The 21,141-nt window shown below is 40.7% G+C and overlaps 2 protein-coding genes across 3 annotated transcripts in view; one reads left to right on the top strand and one right to left on the bottom strand.

The window, feature by feature from the left end:
• Positions 1–3,239: 3,239 nt before the first annotated feature.
• On the top strand, positions 3,240–20,061 carry efcab14 (EF-hand calcium binding domain 14). 2 transcript variants are annotated; one of them, XM_079818709.1, is made up of 10 exons: positions 3,240–3,849; positions 4,467–4,612; positions 4,810–4,955; positions 6,000–6,098; positions 6,190–6,291; positions 9,032–9,079; positions 11,395–11,550; positions 12,544–12,595; positions 12,670–12,774; positions 18,479–20,061. In XM_079818709.1, the coding sequence occupies exons 1-10, from the start codon at positions 3,659–3,661 to the stop codon at positions 18,583–18,585; spliced, it is 1,152 nt and encodes a 383-aa protein (XP_079674835.1). In that variant the 5' UTR covers positions 3,240–3,658; the 3' UTR covers positions 18,586–20,061. The 2 variants fall into 2 exon arrangements, with proteins under 2 accessions (XP_079674835.1, XP_079674836.1); XM_079818710.1 differs by having other exon boundaries at positions 12,547–12,595.
• znf830 (zinc finger protein 830) overlaps positions 19,964–21,141 on the bottom strand; it is a 9,509-nt gene continuing 8,331 nt past the window's right edge. Inside the window, exon 3 of the mRNA XM_079818720.1 lies at positions 19,964–20,986. Coding sequence (XP_079674846.1) covers positions 20,352–20,986 — 635 coding nt within the window. The 3' untranslated portion in view covers positions 19,964–20,351. The remainder of the gene's footprint in view (positions 20,987–21,141) is intronic.

The raw sequence follows: 21,141 nt of genomic DNA on the forward strand, positions 1-21,141 counted from the left end.
TTAGGTACACCTTGCTAGTACCGGGTTGGACCGCTTTTGCCTCGAGGACTGCCTTAATTCTTTGTGGCAAAGATTCAACAAGCTGCTGGAAACTTTCCTCAGAGGTTTTGGTCCATATTGACATCACGCAGTTGCTGCAGATTTACCGACTGCACATGTGAATCTCCCGTTCCAGCACATCCCAAAGCTTCTCACAACGATGTTCCTTTTTAGACAGAAATGGTGTCTGCGATGATTTCCAGTCAGGATTTAGACTGTATCATAGTACTGACCGCGTCAGTTAGGAACCTGGGTGTGCTCTTTGATACCAATCTTTAATTTGAAAGCCATGTTTCTAGCATCTGTAAAACAGCATTCTTCCATCTTAAAGGCTCACTGAAGTGCCTTGAAATGCGCAGCGTTATTCAGTGTGTTGATGTAATTTCCCCTGAAAAGGCTCCAGCTGTAAGCAGCTCCTCCCCTTTTTTAAAACAGCCAATAGCATTTCGTTAATATCACAGTTTGACTAAAGCCTTTCGGTTTGGTAAAGTCTAATCTCTAACCGTTTATCATTACAATCTCCTCCATATCGCTTTGAAATACAGCACTCTGTGCAGAATTTAAATGGGTCTGATATGTTTTGTTGTCTCCGCCAACTCGCAAATATGATCCACTCTCGTGTCTCTAGTCTAGACCAGAGGTCCGTTCTTCGTACCTCGCTTAAAGGTGTCATGAACTGGCTTTTTTTTATACTGTTGTCTAAGGTCTACTTGTGACGTTCGTGTGGTTTTTACATTCAAAAACATCATAATGAATAAGTAATAGGCTATTTTCTGCCATCGGTTTTGATGGGCGTGCCGCACTGAAGACTTGGTTGGAAGTAAATGCCCACGACTAGGATTGGATAAGCTTTGCATATTTAATGAGCTTCGGCTCCCACATGAGTACGCGTGAGGCATTGTTTTGATAGTGTGTGACAAACGGCAACCGGAACAAACACAATGATTTATCTCTCATCCACCCGCAATTAATATGTTACTCTGCCCACCCCAACGGTGGATATACGTGCGCGCCAACGTTGCAGACAGAGCAAAACTTCCGCGATTGTATTTTTCCTTCAAACATCAAGTCAAGAGAGTGAATGCACATCCCCGTCTGGAAAACACATAGCCCCGGGACGTTGGGCTGCCCTGTGACAGTGGTAGTTATGTTTAGTTAGACAGGTACACAATGTAACATTGTATTGGATCTCTACCAATGCAATACTATCACACATATAAAATTTGTTTACTCACATTAGTGATTATCTTCATGCTTTCATGTAATATCCTGTCTGCAAATCCAGTCTCTTATTTACAAACAAATCTGGTGAAATGAACATACGTGCAATTTCTTCCCCACGTGAGCTGGAACTTCATTAAAAATAAAGTTTAACCACTCATTCCTAATATTATAATCCGAAGGAAGCTTATGCAGGGACTGTGTTCTTCCAAAAGCAGGCACAGCACAATGTATTACTCTCTTCGCCATGTTTATAGCTTGGTAGCGCAATCCGTGTGGGCGGGGCTACAGAAGCAGTTGAGGCGGTGCTTCTGCATCCTATTATGACAGTGGTCGACATATTCTGAGAGCTCTCGTTTTCTCTGCTTGGTGTCAATAAAAGCTTTTCTTTGACTAACAAGGAAGTTTTCAGCTCTGAAATTTACAGGATATTCTTATATCACGATTAACTTTTATATATCAAAGGCTCAAGGGAAAGTCGATTTCTCAGTTCATCACCCCTTAATACATCTGAGACGATTTGACAGCAAGGGGGTAATCCCATAGACAGTAAAAGAGGGTAATCCAGCCCCCGGAAAGCGTACCTAACCAAGCCATCACCTGCTGTTAACATCCCATTGACTCCCATTCATTTTGGCCTCACTTTGACAGTGAATATCTTTACATCTGAGGCGATTAAAGACTCCATTCGTCCATTATGTATTTCTAAACAAACACGACAATGTATAAAAGGCTCCATTACCTTGTATCTTACTTACATTATAGCCCCGTAGAAGCCGTTTTTGTAAAAAAAAAGGCTAACTATTGCGTCATAACCACGCGACTCCGTCGCGCTGTATCTTATAGACCCGAAGAGAAGCTCGCAGGCAATCTTTTACTGTCTTTGAGGCAATCGGGGGGACGTGGAGGCATAAACGCCGATAGAGATGTCGCAAATCCTGCTTCATTCATCAAAAGTTGCTCCTGCTCACTCTCTCTGTCTCTACAAGATTCTGTGATTCAGATTTCACTTTGCACAACTACTAGAAGACTTACAACTGTCAGACTGGTTGCTCACGTCACATCTATGTCGTCAAGCTCAGTCTGTGGCTGCGCAGTACGCTCAGCCATCAGGAAGTGAGTGCTTCTAACTGGCTTCAATTTTCCCCGTTGAAGTCTATGGGGTCGCGGTGTCCATTTTTTTTTACTGTCTATGTTTGACAGATCCCAGATCTTGTAATCGTGATAACTGATCCCTGGCTAACTTGGTTCTTCAAACAAATTTGCAGATTGGATTAAAATATCTGGATTAAGTTGTCTGAGATTACTGCACATTCTTGTGTTCCCTGAAGAGGGCAGATGCATTGATATCATAGACTGTAAAAAAATTGATACTCAAAACCTCGACCAGCAAAGCAGCGATTGGCTGGCATCAAGACAGCAACGTAATGACATCATGCCCAAAGTTTTATTTTCTTTTTTTTATTGGATTTATCACAGATAAAAATAAATAAATAAAAAGATCAATGCAAAACAAAAAGGGATAAAGGGCCAGGGGTAATATAAATTACATTATATAAAATAGAGGTGTCTCAAGAGGCACTTATTTAGCCTGGGAAAACCCAGACAACTTCCGGCAAATTTACTGAGAATGGTCTGGTTTTAACCAGGCTAGCACTTATTAGCAATCAGACAAAATGTCACAGAGCACATGTAGGCCTATATTATAGGAAAGAATGAATATTATATGATGTACATAATGTTATGGATTTTAAGGCTTTAACATTGCTGGAGGTAGATATTGTTTCTAAGTAGTACTTCAAATCTTTACAAAATGGGGGGCATTACAGACAAAAATTTGCACTTATGTAAAAAAAAATAGCTAGTAAGATAAATAGATTTATTAGAAACTATTTGTCCATGCTTATATTAGTCGAGACTGTTACCGTCTGATGACGTCAGTCTCCCAATGACACGCCCTCCTGTGTTCCCCCCCAATCAGAAGCACTTCCTGTCAGAATCGGATGGATTATGGATATCAAATGTTCATTCTGAAGAGAAAAAGACAGATCTGCTTTAATTCTTAAACTATAATATATATGTAACGTGAATACGTGTCCTCTTTATATTTGTGTCATGACATCAGATTAGACTCGACAAGAAGTGTTTAGTCAAACTGCTGAGTGATCTCCTTAGCGTCGCCGCGCGCAGTATTATACACGTTATAACGATATTCTGCGGGTATTTCCTACTACAGCGCGATAGTTTAGTGAACGTGCCGCTGTTCTGTGAATAAACGGGTTTAATACCATGGACTCTGGTCGCCTGTTTCACACTGAGCACAAGCTAAAGCTAATATTCGCGTCTCTTTAAGTGTTCGGGAATTAAGAGTAATGCTAACTGATACTAAAGTGAAGCGATGAGCCCTCAAAAGAAGATGAAGAAGAGGAAGGAGCTGAACGCGCTGATCGGCCTGAGTGACAGTAGCAGCAGCAGCAGGAGGAAGAGCAAACACCGGCTGCTGCGCACCGAGCCGCCCGAGAGCGAGAGCGGGGAGTCCGGGTCAGACGAGCAAGAGTTCCGCGGCGGCCGGAGCGGCCTGTTCGGGACGTAAGTCTCTCTCTGTCTCTGTGTGTGTGCGCGCGTATGTTTGTGTTTTTATGAAGTCCTGCTGAAGCTCTTTCACGTGACAGATGTTGACATCTAGTTCACAAGGGACAGTAATATCTGCACTGACACACTGATTATGTTGAGAAGCTTCATATCTGATCATGTTTCCTTCCTGAGCTCCAGTGAGTGTTCGAGTCCCTCATTATATTATAATCATCATTATCATCATCATCACACGCACAACATTGTAAACATGAAGCGGCCCAAACACATGACATCTTCATGTGTGTGTGTTACAGCGGTTCCGTGCTCGTTACTTCAGTCAGAGCGCAGTAGATGCCATTCAACTCTTTACACACATATTGCCATTAAAATCCGCATACGCCACATATTCTACTGCGGGTTTGGTTTCATCAACTTAATCGAAATATTGTGTGAGTGTAGAGTGTGTGTAACAACTCTCCCTCTCCCTCGCCCCCCTCTCTCTCTGTAATGGTTTCTCTCTGTGTGTGTGTGTGTGTGTGTGTGTGTGTGTCTGCCAGTGCAGTGCTGCTCTCTCTTGTTACCAGCTGTGTGTGTGTGTAACGGCCTTTCTCTCACTGTGTGTGTGTCTGCAGGAGTTCAGTGCAGTGCTGCTCTCTCTGTTACCCGCTATGTGTGTTCATCTTGCTGGCCGCCTGTGTCATGGCCTGCGCTGGACTCATCTGGATGCAGATCGCCCTCAAAGAGGACCTGGACTCCCTGAAGGACAAGATCCGCTCCCGTACGTCTGACCGCACAACACACACTCACATCAGACCGATGTGCTACATTCATTCATTCAGACATTCATTTAGACATTATTCACTCTGAACGAATTATCTACTAACGTTTGTTCATAACTGTGAGAGAACACTGGCAGTGTGTGTGTGTGTGTGTGTGTGACCAGCATGTGGTGTTGCTCTGATTGGTGTGTGACAGTGGAGGGCAGTCAGAAGCTGTCGTCACACGAGATCCTGACGCTCACTGAGGAGCTGAAGGCCAAGCAGATGAAGCTGGATGACCTGGAGAGCGGAGAGCGAGGCCTGGCCAGACTCTGGTCCAACCTGACCGAGATCAGTCAGAAGGTGTGTGTGTGTGTGTGTGTGAGTGTGTGTGTCAGGAAGATCTGAAGCAGGCTCGTCACCAGAGCACATGTTGTGCCGATGATTAACTCTCATTAACTTAATTCTGATGTGTACGTCACGTACTGTGAGAGCCTAATGCTTTTAACTAATATTCATATAATATTTTAATAATGTTTATATACACTGCCATTCAAAAGTTTTTGATCGGTAAGATTTTTTATGTTTTTAGAATAAGTCTCTTGTGTTCACCAAGGCTGCATTTATTTGATTAAAAAAATACAGTGAAAACAGTGAAATATTATTCCAATGTTTAACAGCTGTTTTCTCTGTGAAAGTTCAAAAGAACAGTATTTATCTGAAATATAAAGCTTTTGCAACATTGTACTACCGTTCAAAAGTTTTGGGTCAGTAAGAATTTTTTGGGGGGGAAAGAACGTAAATAAATGAATACATTTATTCATCAAGGATGCATTAAATTGATCAAAAGTGACTGTAAAGGCATTTATAATGTTACAAAAGCTTTATATTTCAGATAAATGCTGTTCTTTTGAACTTTCTATTCATCAAAGAATCCTGAAAAATAAAATGTATGATGGTTTCCACAAAAATATGAAACACTGATAATAACCATGTTTCATGAGCATCATATTAGAATGATTTCTGAAGGATCATGTGACACTGAAGACTGGAGTAAATTCAGCTTTGATCACAGGAATAAATTACACTTTACTATATATTCACATAGAAAACATCTGTTTTACACAGTTTTTACTGTATTTTAGCAGCTTTAGTGAGCAGAAGAGACTTATTATAAAACATAAAAAATCTTACCAATCAAAAACTTTTGAACGGCAGTGTAATTATTAATGTAATTAATTCTAATATTATATAAAGCAGCCTGATTTAACATGAGCGCTTAAATTTCCCTTAATTGAATGGTAGATGTGATTGAAATTTAAACGACACAGTTATTGCGTTTACCTCATGTAATTGTGATTAGAAGGATTAATGATGTTAATGCGTGAGTTTGTGTGTGTCCTGCAGCTCAGCGCTCTGGATTCTGCTGTCAATCATCTGAAGGCCAACATCAAGTCCGCCTCAGATCTCATCGCTCTCCCCAGGAGCGTGGAGGAGCTGCAGAAGGTTCGCTGCTGTCTTGCTGCATCTCCAAAGCATGTGAAGAGACGTGACTCAAAGCGTGTATGTGTGTATGTGTGTGTGTGTGTGTGTGCAGAGCGTGGCCTCCATCGGCAGCACCGTCACCAGCCTCCAGCACGACGTCACCATGATACAAACCGTGGTGGAAGAGAGAAGAGAAGGACCGGATCAGCTGACGGTACGTCACGTGACGCATGTTCTCACACAGTCATAAACTCAACATTCTGATACATGGAAACACCACACGGTCTATCAGCATGTGAAGCAATTCATCCCGCTATGTGTGTGTTTAAATCAGAGACGCTGTCGTTCAGTCAACATTTACTCGCCTGCGTGTCCTTCCACTTCCTTTAGACAAACACAAACACAAGATATTGTCTGAAATCTTTCAGCTTTTTCTGTCAGTACAATGGAAGTTATTGCTCAACACAACTGTTTGTTTCCCAACATTCTTCAAAATATATCTTCTGTTGTGTTCATCTGAAGAAGGAAAGTCACACAGCTTTGAGTGACGTGAGGAAATGAGGACACAATGATCGTTTTTGGGTGAACAATCCCTTTAAAGTTTCTCTCATACTCAAACAAATGTAATGACAGCCCAAAACTTAGTGGCCAAAATCATCACAATATTTTACAGGGTTTCCACGGCTCTTAAAAAAGTCTTAATTTGACCTTCCACCATTTAAAGCCTTAAAATGTCTTAAATTGGAGCAGAAAGTCTTAAATTCAATATCATGGCATTACATTAGGGCACTATGATTTCTGCGATGGACGGAAGTGCAGAATCCATTGATAAAAATGGAATTTACTGTATAATTCAGAATGACATGGAATTTATCAAATTTTGGGTGAATAAATCAAAAGTAGGTCAGAACACTTAAAGGGACAGTTCACCCAAAAATGAAAATCCTGGCACATACTCGCACTAATGTCGTTCCAAACCGTAAGACTTTCATCCATCATAAAAAGTGATCGAGTCTCTTAAGAAAATCCGCTTGATTTGTATTGGATCATTTTTACGATCTCTTAATGAACTTTCTGAAGCGTAAAAGTTGCTTGGATTGTCAATGGAGGGAAAATTATGTTCTTCCTCAGGATTTTTGTTTTCCAGTACAAATTCAAAGCATCCTTATGACTTGATACATTTACTTGACATGCCAAATTAAGAAATTAAGTCTTGTTTTTTAAGATTTTTAAAAAAAGTTTATGCTTAAAACAAGAACAAGCATCTGTTACTCGGTATGAAAATTTCTTGCATTTGAATTGTTGATTTTTATGAACCCATTGGCAGATATTTTTTCTTGTTTTAATTATGAAATCACTTTTACAAGATTTCTCAAACATCTCAAAAAATCTATAAAGTTTATGAAGATGAAAAAATGAAACTTCTCACCCAAAAATGAAAATTATGTCATTAATTACTCACCCTCATGTCGTTCGACACCCGTAAGACCTCCGTTCATCTTCGGAACACAAATGAAGATATTTTTGTTGAAAGCTGATGGCTGAGAAAGGCCTCAGATAGGCCTCCATTGGCATTCAGTACATTCACACTCCGAAGGCCCATAAAAGGCACTAAAAACGTTGTTACAAAGTCCATCTCACCACAGTGGCTCTACAATAATTTTACGATGCGACGGTAATTGTTTTTGTGCGCAAAAAAAAAATCTAAATAACGCCATTATCCAACTTGTTCTTGTCTTCCGTGTATGCCTCTGCCGTGAATTCACGAAGCACCATGACGCATGCGCGAGAATATTACGCAGATCCGGCGTTCGGACACATGACCCAGAAGCGATTTGTTTACAAGCAGAGGAAGACTCGCGTGTCTAAGCTGTTGAATTCTACATTGATCGTGCTTTAGGTCTCGGCGTAGTGCTCAAAATGGGGCTAAAGTGTGCATTTCATGGATTCCCGAATGCCGGCACTACGTCATATTCTCGTGTAGGGCTGGGCGATATATCGCATGACATTATGCGCATCTCGTCAGTAAAGCCGGTTCCTTGATTAGTAGTAAATCGCCATCACCTGCTTTCAGATGGAGCGGCATTTACTACACAGAGCCGTAGTTCACTGACAAGCTGAGCCATATCGCATTAATTATCACGGACGTATCGCCTGCGATAATTAATGCGATATGGCTCAGCTCAGTTATGGGAATGTAGAAATTAAAGCTTAAGCTCCAATCTCCTCCCAAAAATCCAGAAAAAAGTCCGTTAGTGCCTCAGTGACAACTTCACTCAGAGAAGCCGTCAATCACAGCTCTCAATCATGACGTCACACCCCCCGTTTTTATAGCATCAAATAACTCACTAAAACTAAACTTATTTAAAAAACGAACACTTGAAATGAAATTATAGTAATAAAAACTGCCTAAAATGACAGAAACCATCTTTAGGAAACAATTATTTGAAGTGTAATTTAATTGTTTAGTGTGTCTCGCTCTCCATTCAAATACATGGAGAGGCGGGGTTTAGGAGCTATACAGGCTTGGGTGAGATGGACTTTGTAACGATGTTTTAAGTGCCTTTTATGGGTCTTGTGAGTGTGAATGTACTGAATGCCAATGGAGGCCTATCTGAAGCCTTCAGCTTTCAACAAAAATATCTTAATTTGTGTTCCGAAGATGAACGGAGGTCTTACGGGTGTCAAACGACATGAGGGTGAGTAATTAATGACATAATTTTCATTTTTGGGTGAACTAACCCTTTAAGACGTTCCCTTTAATTTATTCCTTACATTTTCTTTAATTGGTCTTAAAAAAGGTCTCATTTATCTTCAGAAACCCTGTTTTATATTGTTGCTCGCCAGAACATGTTAGTTGTGTTGATGTCTGAAATTGTTCAACTGATGTGCAGTGAGAGTGATTGTGTTGATGTGTGTTTTAAATGGCTTGTCTGTGATTTCTGACTATAAAGAATGGAGAGAAACCAGTGAACGACAGCAGCTGGACAGCACTGAAACAGGTAACACACGCGCACACACCTGAGCACATGTTCTGTTCTTCTCCACCGCGTATGAAGCCATATTTAGCCGAGTTGTGTAACGACTCATTTCCAGTTTCAGAACTAAAGAAAGTGCTTTTCATGATCATGACGGTTGGTTATAGACGCCTCACAGCTGTAGTGTAAACACTGATGTGTGACAGACACCAGTCCTTGTGCCCAAATGACACGCACAAACTACTGTTATCAGCAGTGTGTGACTGAAGAGAACTGTCTGATTGAGCCATGCACTGCACACATCAACATTAGCATCTTCAGTTAATACTGGTTCTCCATGAGGTAATGAACACTTGATCGCCCTGTTAGAGGCGGATTACAGTTCAGACACACTTTCAGTGTTATAATGTTAAAACCACTACAATTTCACTCTTCTCTTTACCAGTTTTAGCAAAAACTGTTGGAAAACACTCCTATTAACTGTTGAACTTATTTTAACTACCCAAAAAACAAAATTATTAAATAATAATAATAATAAGAAATTAATTATATCCATCCAAACTCCTTGTCTCCTGTAGGGTCACCTGTATTGAGTAATTATATCACCTGTAATTATTGATACTAATAATATTTATAAGTAAACATTAGCATGTGACCTTTCTATTAAGTAAATATTGCTTTAAAAAGGTGTGGGAAAAGTCAGTAATAAAATGAAGAAACCGATATAGACACTCGTGTCAAGATTCGGTTACACGATTCTTGCAACTGTATGATAAACCGTTGACAAAAAGTACTGTCTCGCGCATGAACCACAATACAAATGTTCATGATTCTGAACTGTGTCACTCATTACACACATTTGAAGGCGCTCACAGGTGGACGGGGCTTCCGATCACTTCTCTGAAAGGAGGTGGTCAGAAACATATCATGTGATATTTTGTGTAAATGCTTGTGATGCGTTCTGGATTGCCGCCCACTCACTGAACACATGATCGACCCAAACAAGCGATTCAGACTTCACTGCTGTGCCTGAACACACCGATGACAGCTGCCCTCCATCCTTCCCAAACTGACAGGTTACACACAGAAAGCGAGTGATGACGGATGGAGCTGTGATTATGTGTGATGATGGAGCTGTCTATCACTTCAGTTCAGAATCCAGTGAGAACAAACCTCTGCCTCTCTGAGTTGGCCGTTGTGTTCACATGCTCAACAAACACGTCTGTGATTGGCATTTCATTGTAGCTGAATACCATGAACAAAAATCAACAGGCTAAAGAACACTTACACACTATGGTTTAAAAATACCAGAGCAAAAACTAGCCTAACTAAGCATTTTTCAAGCATTTTTAAAGATAGTAAATAAGTAGGTAAACACTCAGTAATTAAAAAAAAAAACAAATTAGCAATTGCAAGATATGATTGAAATAAACATTTTCAGGTATTCAGGTTTAAAAAAAAAACTGTAATCAAATGTAAAATAACACTGCACTTTATTAATAAAATATAGGATATGCATTACAAATATTGCCACAAAGGTTATTCTATCTAGATCAGCGAGTTAATTTTTCATTGTCTTTTGTTTGATTAATGTTATCATAGAGACGCATCAGGAAAATCTGCCACCGTCACTTTAAGAGCTGCACGGATCCAATATACTATATATGTAACACGCATTTTAGTCTTTTCTTTTCTACTGTCTTAAGACATAACAGACTGTGTTTATGAGAATATTTTGACATATTTGTGTGTGTATGTGTCCGTTCGTGTGCTGTACAACAAGACAAGGAAGAGTTCATTATCATGCACTATTCACTATGAGATGCCGTTCTATGCACATATTTGTGTGTGTGCTGCATGTGTGTGTCAACAGCATACACGTCTTTTGAGCTTGAATGGTTTAAAATCACATTAAAATGCGCACACAGGAACCGATAAGCGGAATCAAAATGCACGTTTCTTATCCAATCACCGGTTCTAAAATGGAGCTGGTTCTTGATAACCATCCAAATACCCACATACTCTTCTGATTGGCTGTGAATTTGGATTGAGTTGTGTCGCGTCTGGTGTGAACAGACAAATTATGTATTATTAACAAAGTTCGGGAGGAACATGTTTAAATGATCCATCCATCCCTCTGCCACCCCGACTCCTCACTCTCGGCTGGTTCCTGTCACAGCAAGAGATGCAGGGGGGAGTACTCTGGGTTCAGGCCAAATACATACTCTCTTACTCTACCTGATTATTTGTGAGTGTGATGCTTATGAAACTGCTTGTCTGGTGTGACCCACATCAGGCCTGTGCTGACGTTACCCATAATGCAGTTGTGTGTGTGGCAGGATGTGCAGTATGTTCAGGACGGTGTGAGCGAGCTGAACAGCTCTCTGCTGCTCCATCAGTCCTGGTGCAGTGAGCAGATCCAGAGCGTCCACTTCATGTTGTCCAACCTGAGCCGCTGGGTGTCAGTGCTGGAGAGCCGTGCGCCAAGAGACACGGTGAACAAACACACACACACACTGACTCTCACCCACATTCGCACGTACACTTACTCTCACATGCACAAGCGCACACACTCACTCAAACACACACACTAGAGGTCTGCTACCTGACCTGAGCCCGATGGGTCCCGACAAACTCACAGGTTTCATGTCAGGTTCGGGTTCATGTTTCATGAATATCTTCGGGATTGTAATTAAGAAGAAAAAAAAAAAAAACTTAATTTAACTTAAAATGCTCTGTCATTTTGGCCATACAGATAAGAATAATGCAAACTGTAAAGGGTCTACTTTTATTTCTGTAAACTCACAAAAACAACAAAATGTTGTGCTTTTGTAAAATAATGAAAACAATCAGGATGTGCTTTCTGCCGTCTCCGTCTCGGTGAACTTGAGCATGTCGCAAAAATTAACCGAAATTTTGCGTATATTTGCCTCACAGACGAGAGAAATTATTATTATCAGTAAAATGTTTACGGTCTCCTTTTTTTTCACGACGCTCATAATACTTTTGCCGATGCGCTGTGGCGAGCTTTATGTGTGCGTTTGAGCCGTAATAGGCTATGTATTATATAGGCAATTAAAGGCTCATTATTATGATTTATGGCTTATTCATATAAATGAGCGATTTGTCGACTAATCGCTTAAATGAGCGACTGCTAGTTGACTATAAAAATCTCTAGTCGAGGCGAGGGCAGCCCTACTGTGTAGTTAAGGTTTGCGTGCCGTTTCGTAAAATATCATAAATTAATGAGTGCAAACTGTGAATAAAATTAAGCATGATAGCAAGTCCGATACCTGCGTTGCCGTCTGTGTGTCTCTGAATCATACACATTTTCTATCACTTGATGTGTCTTTAAATTTTTAAAACCTTGTACGATATGATCTTGTTTCAACCAATAAACATCTCAGCAGTTATGTGCAATATAGGCTCTTACTCACACACACGCGATGCTCATTCCTCAGCTCACTGACGCTCTCTCTCTCTCACAGCAGCAGCCGACATCACCGGCCGGCCAGCAGCTCCAGACCACTGCAGGCACAGGTGTGTACCAGTTCACACACACTTGAGCCTACGCTGATAGACTCAGACCTGATCAGGAGCACTGTGTGTTTCAGGTTCCTCCCCGCCCCGCCGCCCCAGGTCTCTGTCTCACAGACGGTACAGAAGAGGACCGGACTCCAGCAGGACCATGGTGTTCCCTGGGGTCGAGTCTGTGACAGGTGCCTGTCTGACCTGCTCATGTTGTCATAGTAACTGCCGTCACATGTTATTGCACACTTTACAAAAGTCTAATGAAGGAGTGACACTGGAAGTGACATGCGTAAAATATACAAAACTCATCTAGCTTTTTTAAAAGTAATTTTAAAAGTTTTGGAAAAAGAAATAAACCCAGAAAAAACTGTATAGAATGTGTATTTAATTGATAATATTGGTTAAACCAATGACGCTGGTCATGTGACGTTATATTCTCCTCGTGAGGATCGTCGTGCAGTCGCAGCTTGTTCGTATCTTGTATTAAACCACATAGCCTGTCATAGGGCTGGGCGATATGGCCAAAAATATTATCACAATATTATAAACAACTTGTTTGCTCACAATTAAACTCCACTGAGAAGCTGACTTTAAATTCAGTGCCCCATGAAATCCATTAAAATTTTTTCTGATTAAATCAGAAAATGTATAAAGTTAATACACATTTATCATCAAAAATAATTTGACTTATTAAATGAATTATTAACTTTAAACTTTAATTTTTGGGATAAATGGAGAGACTCATATTAGCATAGATGCCATTCTTTATTAAGCGGTTTAATCATAGCCAGCTTAAAAGTTTTCGGTACGTATCCTAATGACAGAGATGAATGAATGATATTAAGAAGAGGATCTACGACCTCTGGCAGCATCTCTTTTAGAGCTTAGTCAGTATAGGGTCTAGAATACATGTTGTTGATTTAGATGATTTCACGAGTTCAGACAATTCTTCCTCTCCTATAGCAATGAATGAATGACATTTTTTCTTGGGGACACTACAATACACTGTATGATGCGATACTGTAGTAGACGTTGCATAGTTATAATTTTCTCTCTAATATTATCAATCTTGCAAGTAAAGTAGTTCATAAAGTCAGATGTCAGAAGTTGAAGCTTTATTTCTTGTTAATTTAGCCACTTTATCAAATAAATAACTAGGGTCAACGAGAGTCGAAAAATAAGCAGATTTCGCAGTTTTTAAGGCCTTTCTGTATGCAATAACACTTTCCTTCCACAAAATGCAAAATACCTCTAGTTTTGTTTTCCAGCTGCGCTCCATTTTTCGGGCTGCTCTCTTGGGCTGTTTCATGTCTATTTTACTTTTTAAAGGTCCCATGGCATGGCATTTTTCTATTATTTTATAATGTTTCCTGAGGTGTACTTATATTGTTAGTATGATTTTTACATCATAAAATGTCATAATTTAGAAATAAAAGGCATTTTTTCTATACTGCTGTTTGCCCTGTGGCTGAAGGCCCTGTTACAAGAGGCGTGTCTGCTGTGAGACTTCAGTAAAAACGCCCACTGTTGTGATTGGCTGACATCTTTGCATTTGATATGAGCGGAGGGGGCGTGGTTTAACGAGGTCTACGAGGCACGAGCTGCTGCCAGAGAGACGGCATCTCAATAAACCCGTCTCCGGCGTGTTGACTCAGATTGTTCGAATATTACAATTAAATAATTCTTAAATCGATATGTCATCCTCAATAAACCCGTCTCCAGCGTGTTGCCTCCGATCATTCGAATATTGCACTTTAATAATTATTTAATCAACATCATCCTCAATAAACCCGGCTCCAGCATGTTGCCCCCGGTCCCTCGAATATTCTGATCTATTATGACCTCCGAGCTGTAAAGCTGCCAGAATAATAATAATAATACGCTGTTTGTTAATTGGCCAGAGGAGAACTGGCACCCCGACTGAGCCTGGTTTCTCCCAAGGTTTATTTTTCTCCATTAGGTCACCTAATGGGGTTTTGGTTTCCTTGCCACTGTTGCCTCTGGCTTGGCGTGCTCAGTTGGGGACACTAAATTTTTCAACTAAGCATCGAAATAAATCTAAATAATAAACCAAATTAACCATTTAAACTAAATTACTGATCGAATTATTGATCTAAAGCCCACATTGTCACTGTATGATAATTGAAATTAACTGATGACATCAGCGTTTTTTCCAGAATGGCTATACTGCTGAATAAAATTATGCAGCATTTTCCTGTTTAACACTGTAAAGCTGCTTTGAAACAATCTACATTGTTAAAAGCGCTATATAAATAAAGTTGACTTGACTTGACTTGAGAGACGGATGGACCGGAGTTCACTTCACATCGGTTCTGTCAGTCTCAGTTCAGTGAACTGTTTTAGTTACAGCATATACTTCAGGTTATTAGTCTATTTCTAGTCGGAGGGGCTGTCACTCATGTCAGAAAGTTAGTAACTTTAGTAAATTATGGATCAGCGCTGACTGGAGACGCGAACCGTTTAGAACGATTCAGTCCGATTTGGTGAACTGATTCGGTTCACTAAAAAGAACCGGTTCAAAAGAAAGATCGTTCGCGAACCAGACATCACTAATGTACCAGAGACTGAGCTCAGCGATTGCTAACAAAGTTATTTATAGTAACTACTGAGTTATGAGAGCGCTGTCAGCAGAGGTGGGTAGAGTAGCCAAAATCTGTACTCAAGTAAAAGTACAAGTACTTACTGAAATATTTACTCAAGTAAAAGTAAAAGTAACAATCGTAATATTTACTTGAGTAAGAGTAAAAAAGTATTCGATGAGAAAACTACTCAAGTAGTTAGTTACTAGTTACTTTCGATCTGATTGATAAGCGAAAACCCTGAATTTCAGGCTACTTGGAGAGCTTTCACACACCTCTCTGTAACACTTTACAATAAGGTTGTATTAGTTAACATTAGTTAATGTATTAGTTAACATGAACTAACCATGAACAACACCTCTGTTCAGCATTAGTTAATCTTTTTCAACGTTAGTTCATAAAAATCCAGCTGTTCATGGTTTATTCATGTTAGTTCACAGTGCATTGACTAATGTTAACAATATTTTAATAATGCATTAGTAAATGTTTAAATTAACATAAAGATAAATAAGTGCTTTATAAGTGCAGTTCATTATTAGTTCATGTTAACTAATGTAAGCTAATGAACCTTATATATATATATATAATATATATATATGTGTGTGTGTGTGTGTGTGTGTGTGTGTGTGTGTGTGTGTGTGTGTGTGGGGGCATGTTTTTGTGAAATATCAGGACACAAATGTGTATAATGACATGGGTATGACATAGGTATTACAAAAAGAGGGTGAAATATGAGGACGTTCCCCATGTCCTCACTTTTCAAAATGCTTATAAATCACACAGAACAAGGTTTTTTTCACAGAAAGTGAACTGCACAGTCTCCTGTGAGGGCTAGGTTTAGGGGCAGGGTCAGTGTAAGGGGATAGAAAATACGGTTTGTACGGTATAAAAACCATTACGCCTATGGAATGTCCTCACATTTCACAAAAACAAACATGTGTGTGTGTGTGTGTGTGTGTGTGTGTGTGTGCGTGTGTGTGTGTGTGTGTGTGTGAGATTAATGGTTAAACAGTGTAAATTAATGGTGTGCTGGGCTAACTAGAGCTCTTTTTAAAACATACTTTGTTCTTATATTTGTATAAGTATATAGGCTATTCTTTAGGTAGGAATAAAATACAATACCGTTTTTATTTGTATGTATTTTCTACACTTCAGACAGGTGTCTGTCCGGATTTGTGTATAAATGCAAGACGTCACATTAGGCTATTCAATTTGTTTCGTTTTGTGAAGAAAAGGATATGTAAATGTGAAGATGAGAACGTTTGTTCGTGGACGTGTATTGTTTGGAGGATTCAAACGATTCATTGCTTGCACAAGAGCGCATATGAGGAAAACACTCGGACAGTGTGTGAAATAGTATTATAATAAGGGAAAATTCCCCATAGTTACCAAATGACCGTTAATAGTGTTCAAATATAGGCATCATTGTGACACTTACCGCTACATGTTCTTTTCAGGGTGGAATTCTTGTATGCTGAGAGATGTCAGTTCGTTTTGGTGCACACAACATGCATCGCATTATGAAACTATTCTTTTTGACATCTTGGAGTGAAAACATAGACTGAACTTGAGGCCACGGGCAATCTGCCTCCCGTAGCTCACACACATCTTCCGACTAAACGCGCGCTAATTATAAGCGGGTGATGCGTAGCAACCTCTCGCGAAGCAGCCTCTCCAACGTTTCGCGAGACTTGCGAAAGTCATATTCACTTATTTTAATATATATAATATAATTATTACCATTTGACAGTAACGGAGGAACGCCACCGAATGTAACTAAGTAAAAGTACAGTTTTTTCACAAGAAATTTACTTGAGTAAGAGTAAAAGTTCCCATCTTTAAATCTACTCTAAAAGTACAAGTTACCCAAAAAATGTACTCAAGTAAATGTAACGAAGTAAATGTAATTCGTTACTACCCACCTCTGGCTGTCAGTCAGCGCGAGTTTATTGTGTTTGTATTTGAGAGTTCTGAATAAACACGAGTCCCAGTCACACCGAGTCCGTCTTCATCATTATTACCAACTTTGTAACACATGCAAAGTACCATTACAGCTGTCGAGATGAACGAGTTATGAGTAAGTGTTGAAAATACCATTATTTTTAGATATGTTCCTATCATATGGAAAGTGTCAGCATTGAGTACACAGCGCAAACAAAGACACAACAGCAGTAATCGAATGTAATCCAGTTTATTGTGGGAATGGCTGGCTAGCCTAGCCGGATACCCTCACGCTTACCCCCCTTCTGCTTAATCTCGCGCCGCGTTTGGTGCCTCCGCTGTGGGCCAGATGCAGTACTGGGGGTCGGGGATGTTGGAGGGCGACCGGTCAGTGCAGCCCGAGCCTCGGCGTGCGTAAGGTTTATCTCTAAAGATGTTACTCTGCTGATGTTGAGCAGAAACGACTGTATGCACATTGTAGAACAGATAGACGCGACGAGGACGTACAAAAACACTGACGCACAAGATAGAAAACACGAAAACACCGCTCTGTCGGGAGAGAGAAGCCGCAGCGTGTGCACGAATAATAAATAATTAGCTACACATAAGAAATCACTGATCACAGATCAGAAGGAACTGAAAAAAGACTTCTGTTTTCATTTGTACATCCAAACACTGAGAAACTGCCAGCGTTCACTCGTTCACAAGCAATGATCTCTCGAGCGTTTGCATGGGCGTGCCAGATTCTCTGGGTGGAGGAAAGGGAGGTAACCGTTCCTGCTTGGACGTCAAACCAGGAGACTTCAGGATTGGCTCGTCTGGCCTGTCATTTTCTCAAAGGCAGAGAAAGACAGCCAGAACTCGGGTTTACACCGATCAACATTTCTATCCACTTGGGGACAATATTCAGGCTAGGGGAACTCATATTAATGTTGAAAAACCTCATAAAATGAAAATTTCATGCCATGGGACCTTTAATGCATTTAAGTGAAACGAGTGAAATGTCTATCGTTATCGATAAAGGTATACTGTTGATAAATACAGATACTGTTTTATTGTCCAGGTCTAGCCTGTCATTAACTTTAAGATATGCTGTGGTAAATTTGATCATGGATCTTTATTCACATGTATACATAGAAGATTTATGGAATATTTGCTTCAAAAGTTTATTGGTAAAAATGTGCATGAACCCTGATATACGGTTGTTTTTTCATCTAATCTAAAATGTCCAGCTTATGTTATATTTCTATTGATGGCCATGAGAAAGTGTTTTACTTTTATGTCATTTATAATAAAAGACTTACACTATCCTTGGAAAGGCATCTGAATGCTTGTGCTGTTGTGCTGTCAGATCAGGAGCAGCTGCTGTGGGGCCGTCCGTCTCGAGGTCTGCAGGAGTTCGGGTCGGACCGGGACCAGACGGAGGAGCTGAAGGCCGAAGAGGTCAGTCGCCAGTGAGAATCCACCGTAACTGACCCCAGACTTACTCTTCATGCACTCTGCGTGTTTGGTTTCTGCACTCATGAGACTGTGACAGGGTTGCTTTCCCACACTTTCATCTCAGATAAGAGTGAGTCTCACAGTCCGGTCAGGATTTAAGACTTAGATTTGACCTGAAAGGTATGAAGCCCAATGTAAGGGAGAATGAAGATCTCCTGCATTGTGACTGTATTTTACCCTGAATCTCATTCCTCTGGTGCCAAAAACAACCTGTACTAGTTTTCATTGTATTGCTGATTTAAATCAGTCTTTTTCAGTATAATGCAGTAAATTGGAGTATTATTGTCATGAGATTCACCAGTGAGAATGAAAACAAACGTCAGAAGTAAAGATCTGATGAAAGAGTTCAGTGTTTTTACAACACTCTGTCACAGGACAGCTTCGGTTTCTCTATTTCCCTGATTTCTGCTGAACCTGGACGTGACTCAGTGAGATTCACTCTTATATATTTACATGTATGATCTGTCTCGATGAATCTGTATGAAGTCTGTATGAACCAAGGGCACATGAAGATTGTTTTAAACTACATTACTGTCAGATCTAGCAATAATATGATCCATATGATTGCTTTTAGTGGATGTAATCATCAGATATTTATGATAATATAATGCAATGCACTAGGCTACTCGTCTTTGATCAGATGTAGGTTTTAATTTAAAGTTCATTCAGCACAGTGTGTGTGTGTGTGTGTCTGAATGTGTGTGGGTGGTTTGTCCTGCACTGAGTGTGTGTTTGTGCGAGTGTTGTGTGTCTCTCTGGTTTCTCCTGCACTGAGTGTGTGTGTGTCTCTCTCTCTCTCTGGTTTGTCCTGTTGTGAGCGTGTGTATGAGTGTCTCTCTCACTGCAGTGTGTGTGTGTCTGTAGACTGAGGTCCTCGCAGACGCTGCTCTAGTTTCATTCTTCTGCAGACGCTTGAAAATAATCTGTCTATGCTGTCACTTTATAAAACAGATGAAAAGTGTAAATATTGTAGAATTGGACATTTGTATGTCAGAAACTAATTTTAAGCTGTAGGACGACATGTGATGAGATGAAATGGTGAGTTTGCATTGCATGTTCTCTGTAATGTAACCTGAATAAAGGCAGATTTGACTGAAGCTTGTGTAGTTCTCCTGAGGTTGCACTGAATCTGTCAGATTCAGACACATTGCGTATCGCTGGTCATGTTGCTAATGGGAAGAAAACAACGTATATCTGGAACAAGGGGAAAACGTGAGGTTTCCACTTGATGAAATGAAATGGCCATGAAGCCATTTGACGGAGAAAAACTCCTGAAGATTTAACACTAGTTCAGATTGATTGATTGATGAATAACTGATAATATAGACCATCATTATCAAAAAATATTCCATCGTTAGAGCAATCTGTGTATCACAAGAGAAAGTGTTAACAGATGGATATAAATTTATTGGTATAATAAACAATATAACTTGCTTTTTCGTATCGCTTCATTACTGCCTGACAGGGCTCATATTCATTTTAATCTTGCGGTCTGGTCTCTCGAACGCTCTAATCATCACAGACATCAGAAGATTCATTATCTGTACATCTTAATGATCACTCATTGGACACCCGAAATTTCAACTGCTCGATAGTTTATATACATGAAGAACCTGTGAGAAATCAAAGCATGTACAGACTCATGTGAAGCTGCTGTGCTTTATAGAACGTTCACACTGCATTTGATTGAATTGGTCTCTGTACACACATCAGTGGGAGTGTGTTTAAGCCAGGGCTCCTTTGGCCCTCCAGTCCTGCGTCAGGACGTGCATCAGCTCTTCCTCGTCGTCCTCCTCCTCCGATTGAGTCTCGTCACTCTGCCGTCTCTCTTTCGTCATGGTGCTCTTCACCACTTCCTGTCTGGCTCGTAGAACCTCCACTCGCCGGAAGCACTGGATCTGCTCATCGATCTCGTCGATCTGCCTCTCCAGCCGCCCTTCCTCGTCATCTTCGGCCACGATGGCCTCAGACGCGCTGTTCACCTGTCGCATCTCCTTCTGAAACTCCTCCCACTCGCGGTCCATGTGATCTCGGGGCGTGTCCACGTTACGCACTTTGGCGTCGCGCACCGGGTCGTCGAAGAAGCCCTCGGGTAGAGTTTCGGCCGTGTTGTCCTTCTTCTCCGGCGCCGCCTCGTCCCCATCCTCGGCCTGAGACACGGAGCCTGAGTGAGGGACGGCCGGCGGCGTGGAGGAGACGCTGCTGTCGAAGAAATCCGCAGGGAGGCCAGCGGCTGGGACCGGCTCTTTAGCTTCACTGCTGGCATCTTCATCATCATCATAGTGTCCAACCAGGAGCCCCAGACCCGCAGACTGACGTGAAGATACGGCCGTCTGCTCCGGCTGTCCCACGGCTGCACCTGCACACACACACACACAGGTCAATCACCTCAACATCAGTCTGATCCGAAATGCGTTTGTAGAGTGGACTGATGAAAGCCTGAGATGTTCTGTTAGGGTCACACAGTGTTTCAAAGTCAGTTTACACCTCAATCCAGTGCTGAACGGATCCAAT

The sequence above is a fragment of the Gobio gobio genome, assembly GCF_949357685.1.
Source record: "Gobio gobio genome assembly, chromosome: 6".
NCBI classification, from domain to species: Eukaryota; Metazoa; Chordata; class Actinopteri; order Cypriniformes; family Gobionidae; genus Gobio; species Gobio gobio.

Bases quoted from the DNA above. Each gene is read 5' to 3' on its own strand.
- efcab14 (XM_079818709.1), top strand. From the start codon at position 3,659: ATGAGCCCTCAAAAGAAGATGAAGAAGAGGAAGGAGCTGAACGCGCTG. The intron at 9,080-11,394 runs GTAACACACGCG...TGTGTGTGGCAG, and splicing joins GCTGGACAGCACTGAAACAG to GATGTGCAGTATGTTCAGGA. The intron at 12,596-12,669 runs GTGTGTACCAGT...TGTGTGTTTCAG, and splicing joins CCAGACCACTGCAGGCACAG to GTTCCTCCCCGCCCCGCCGC.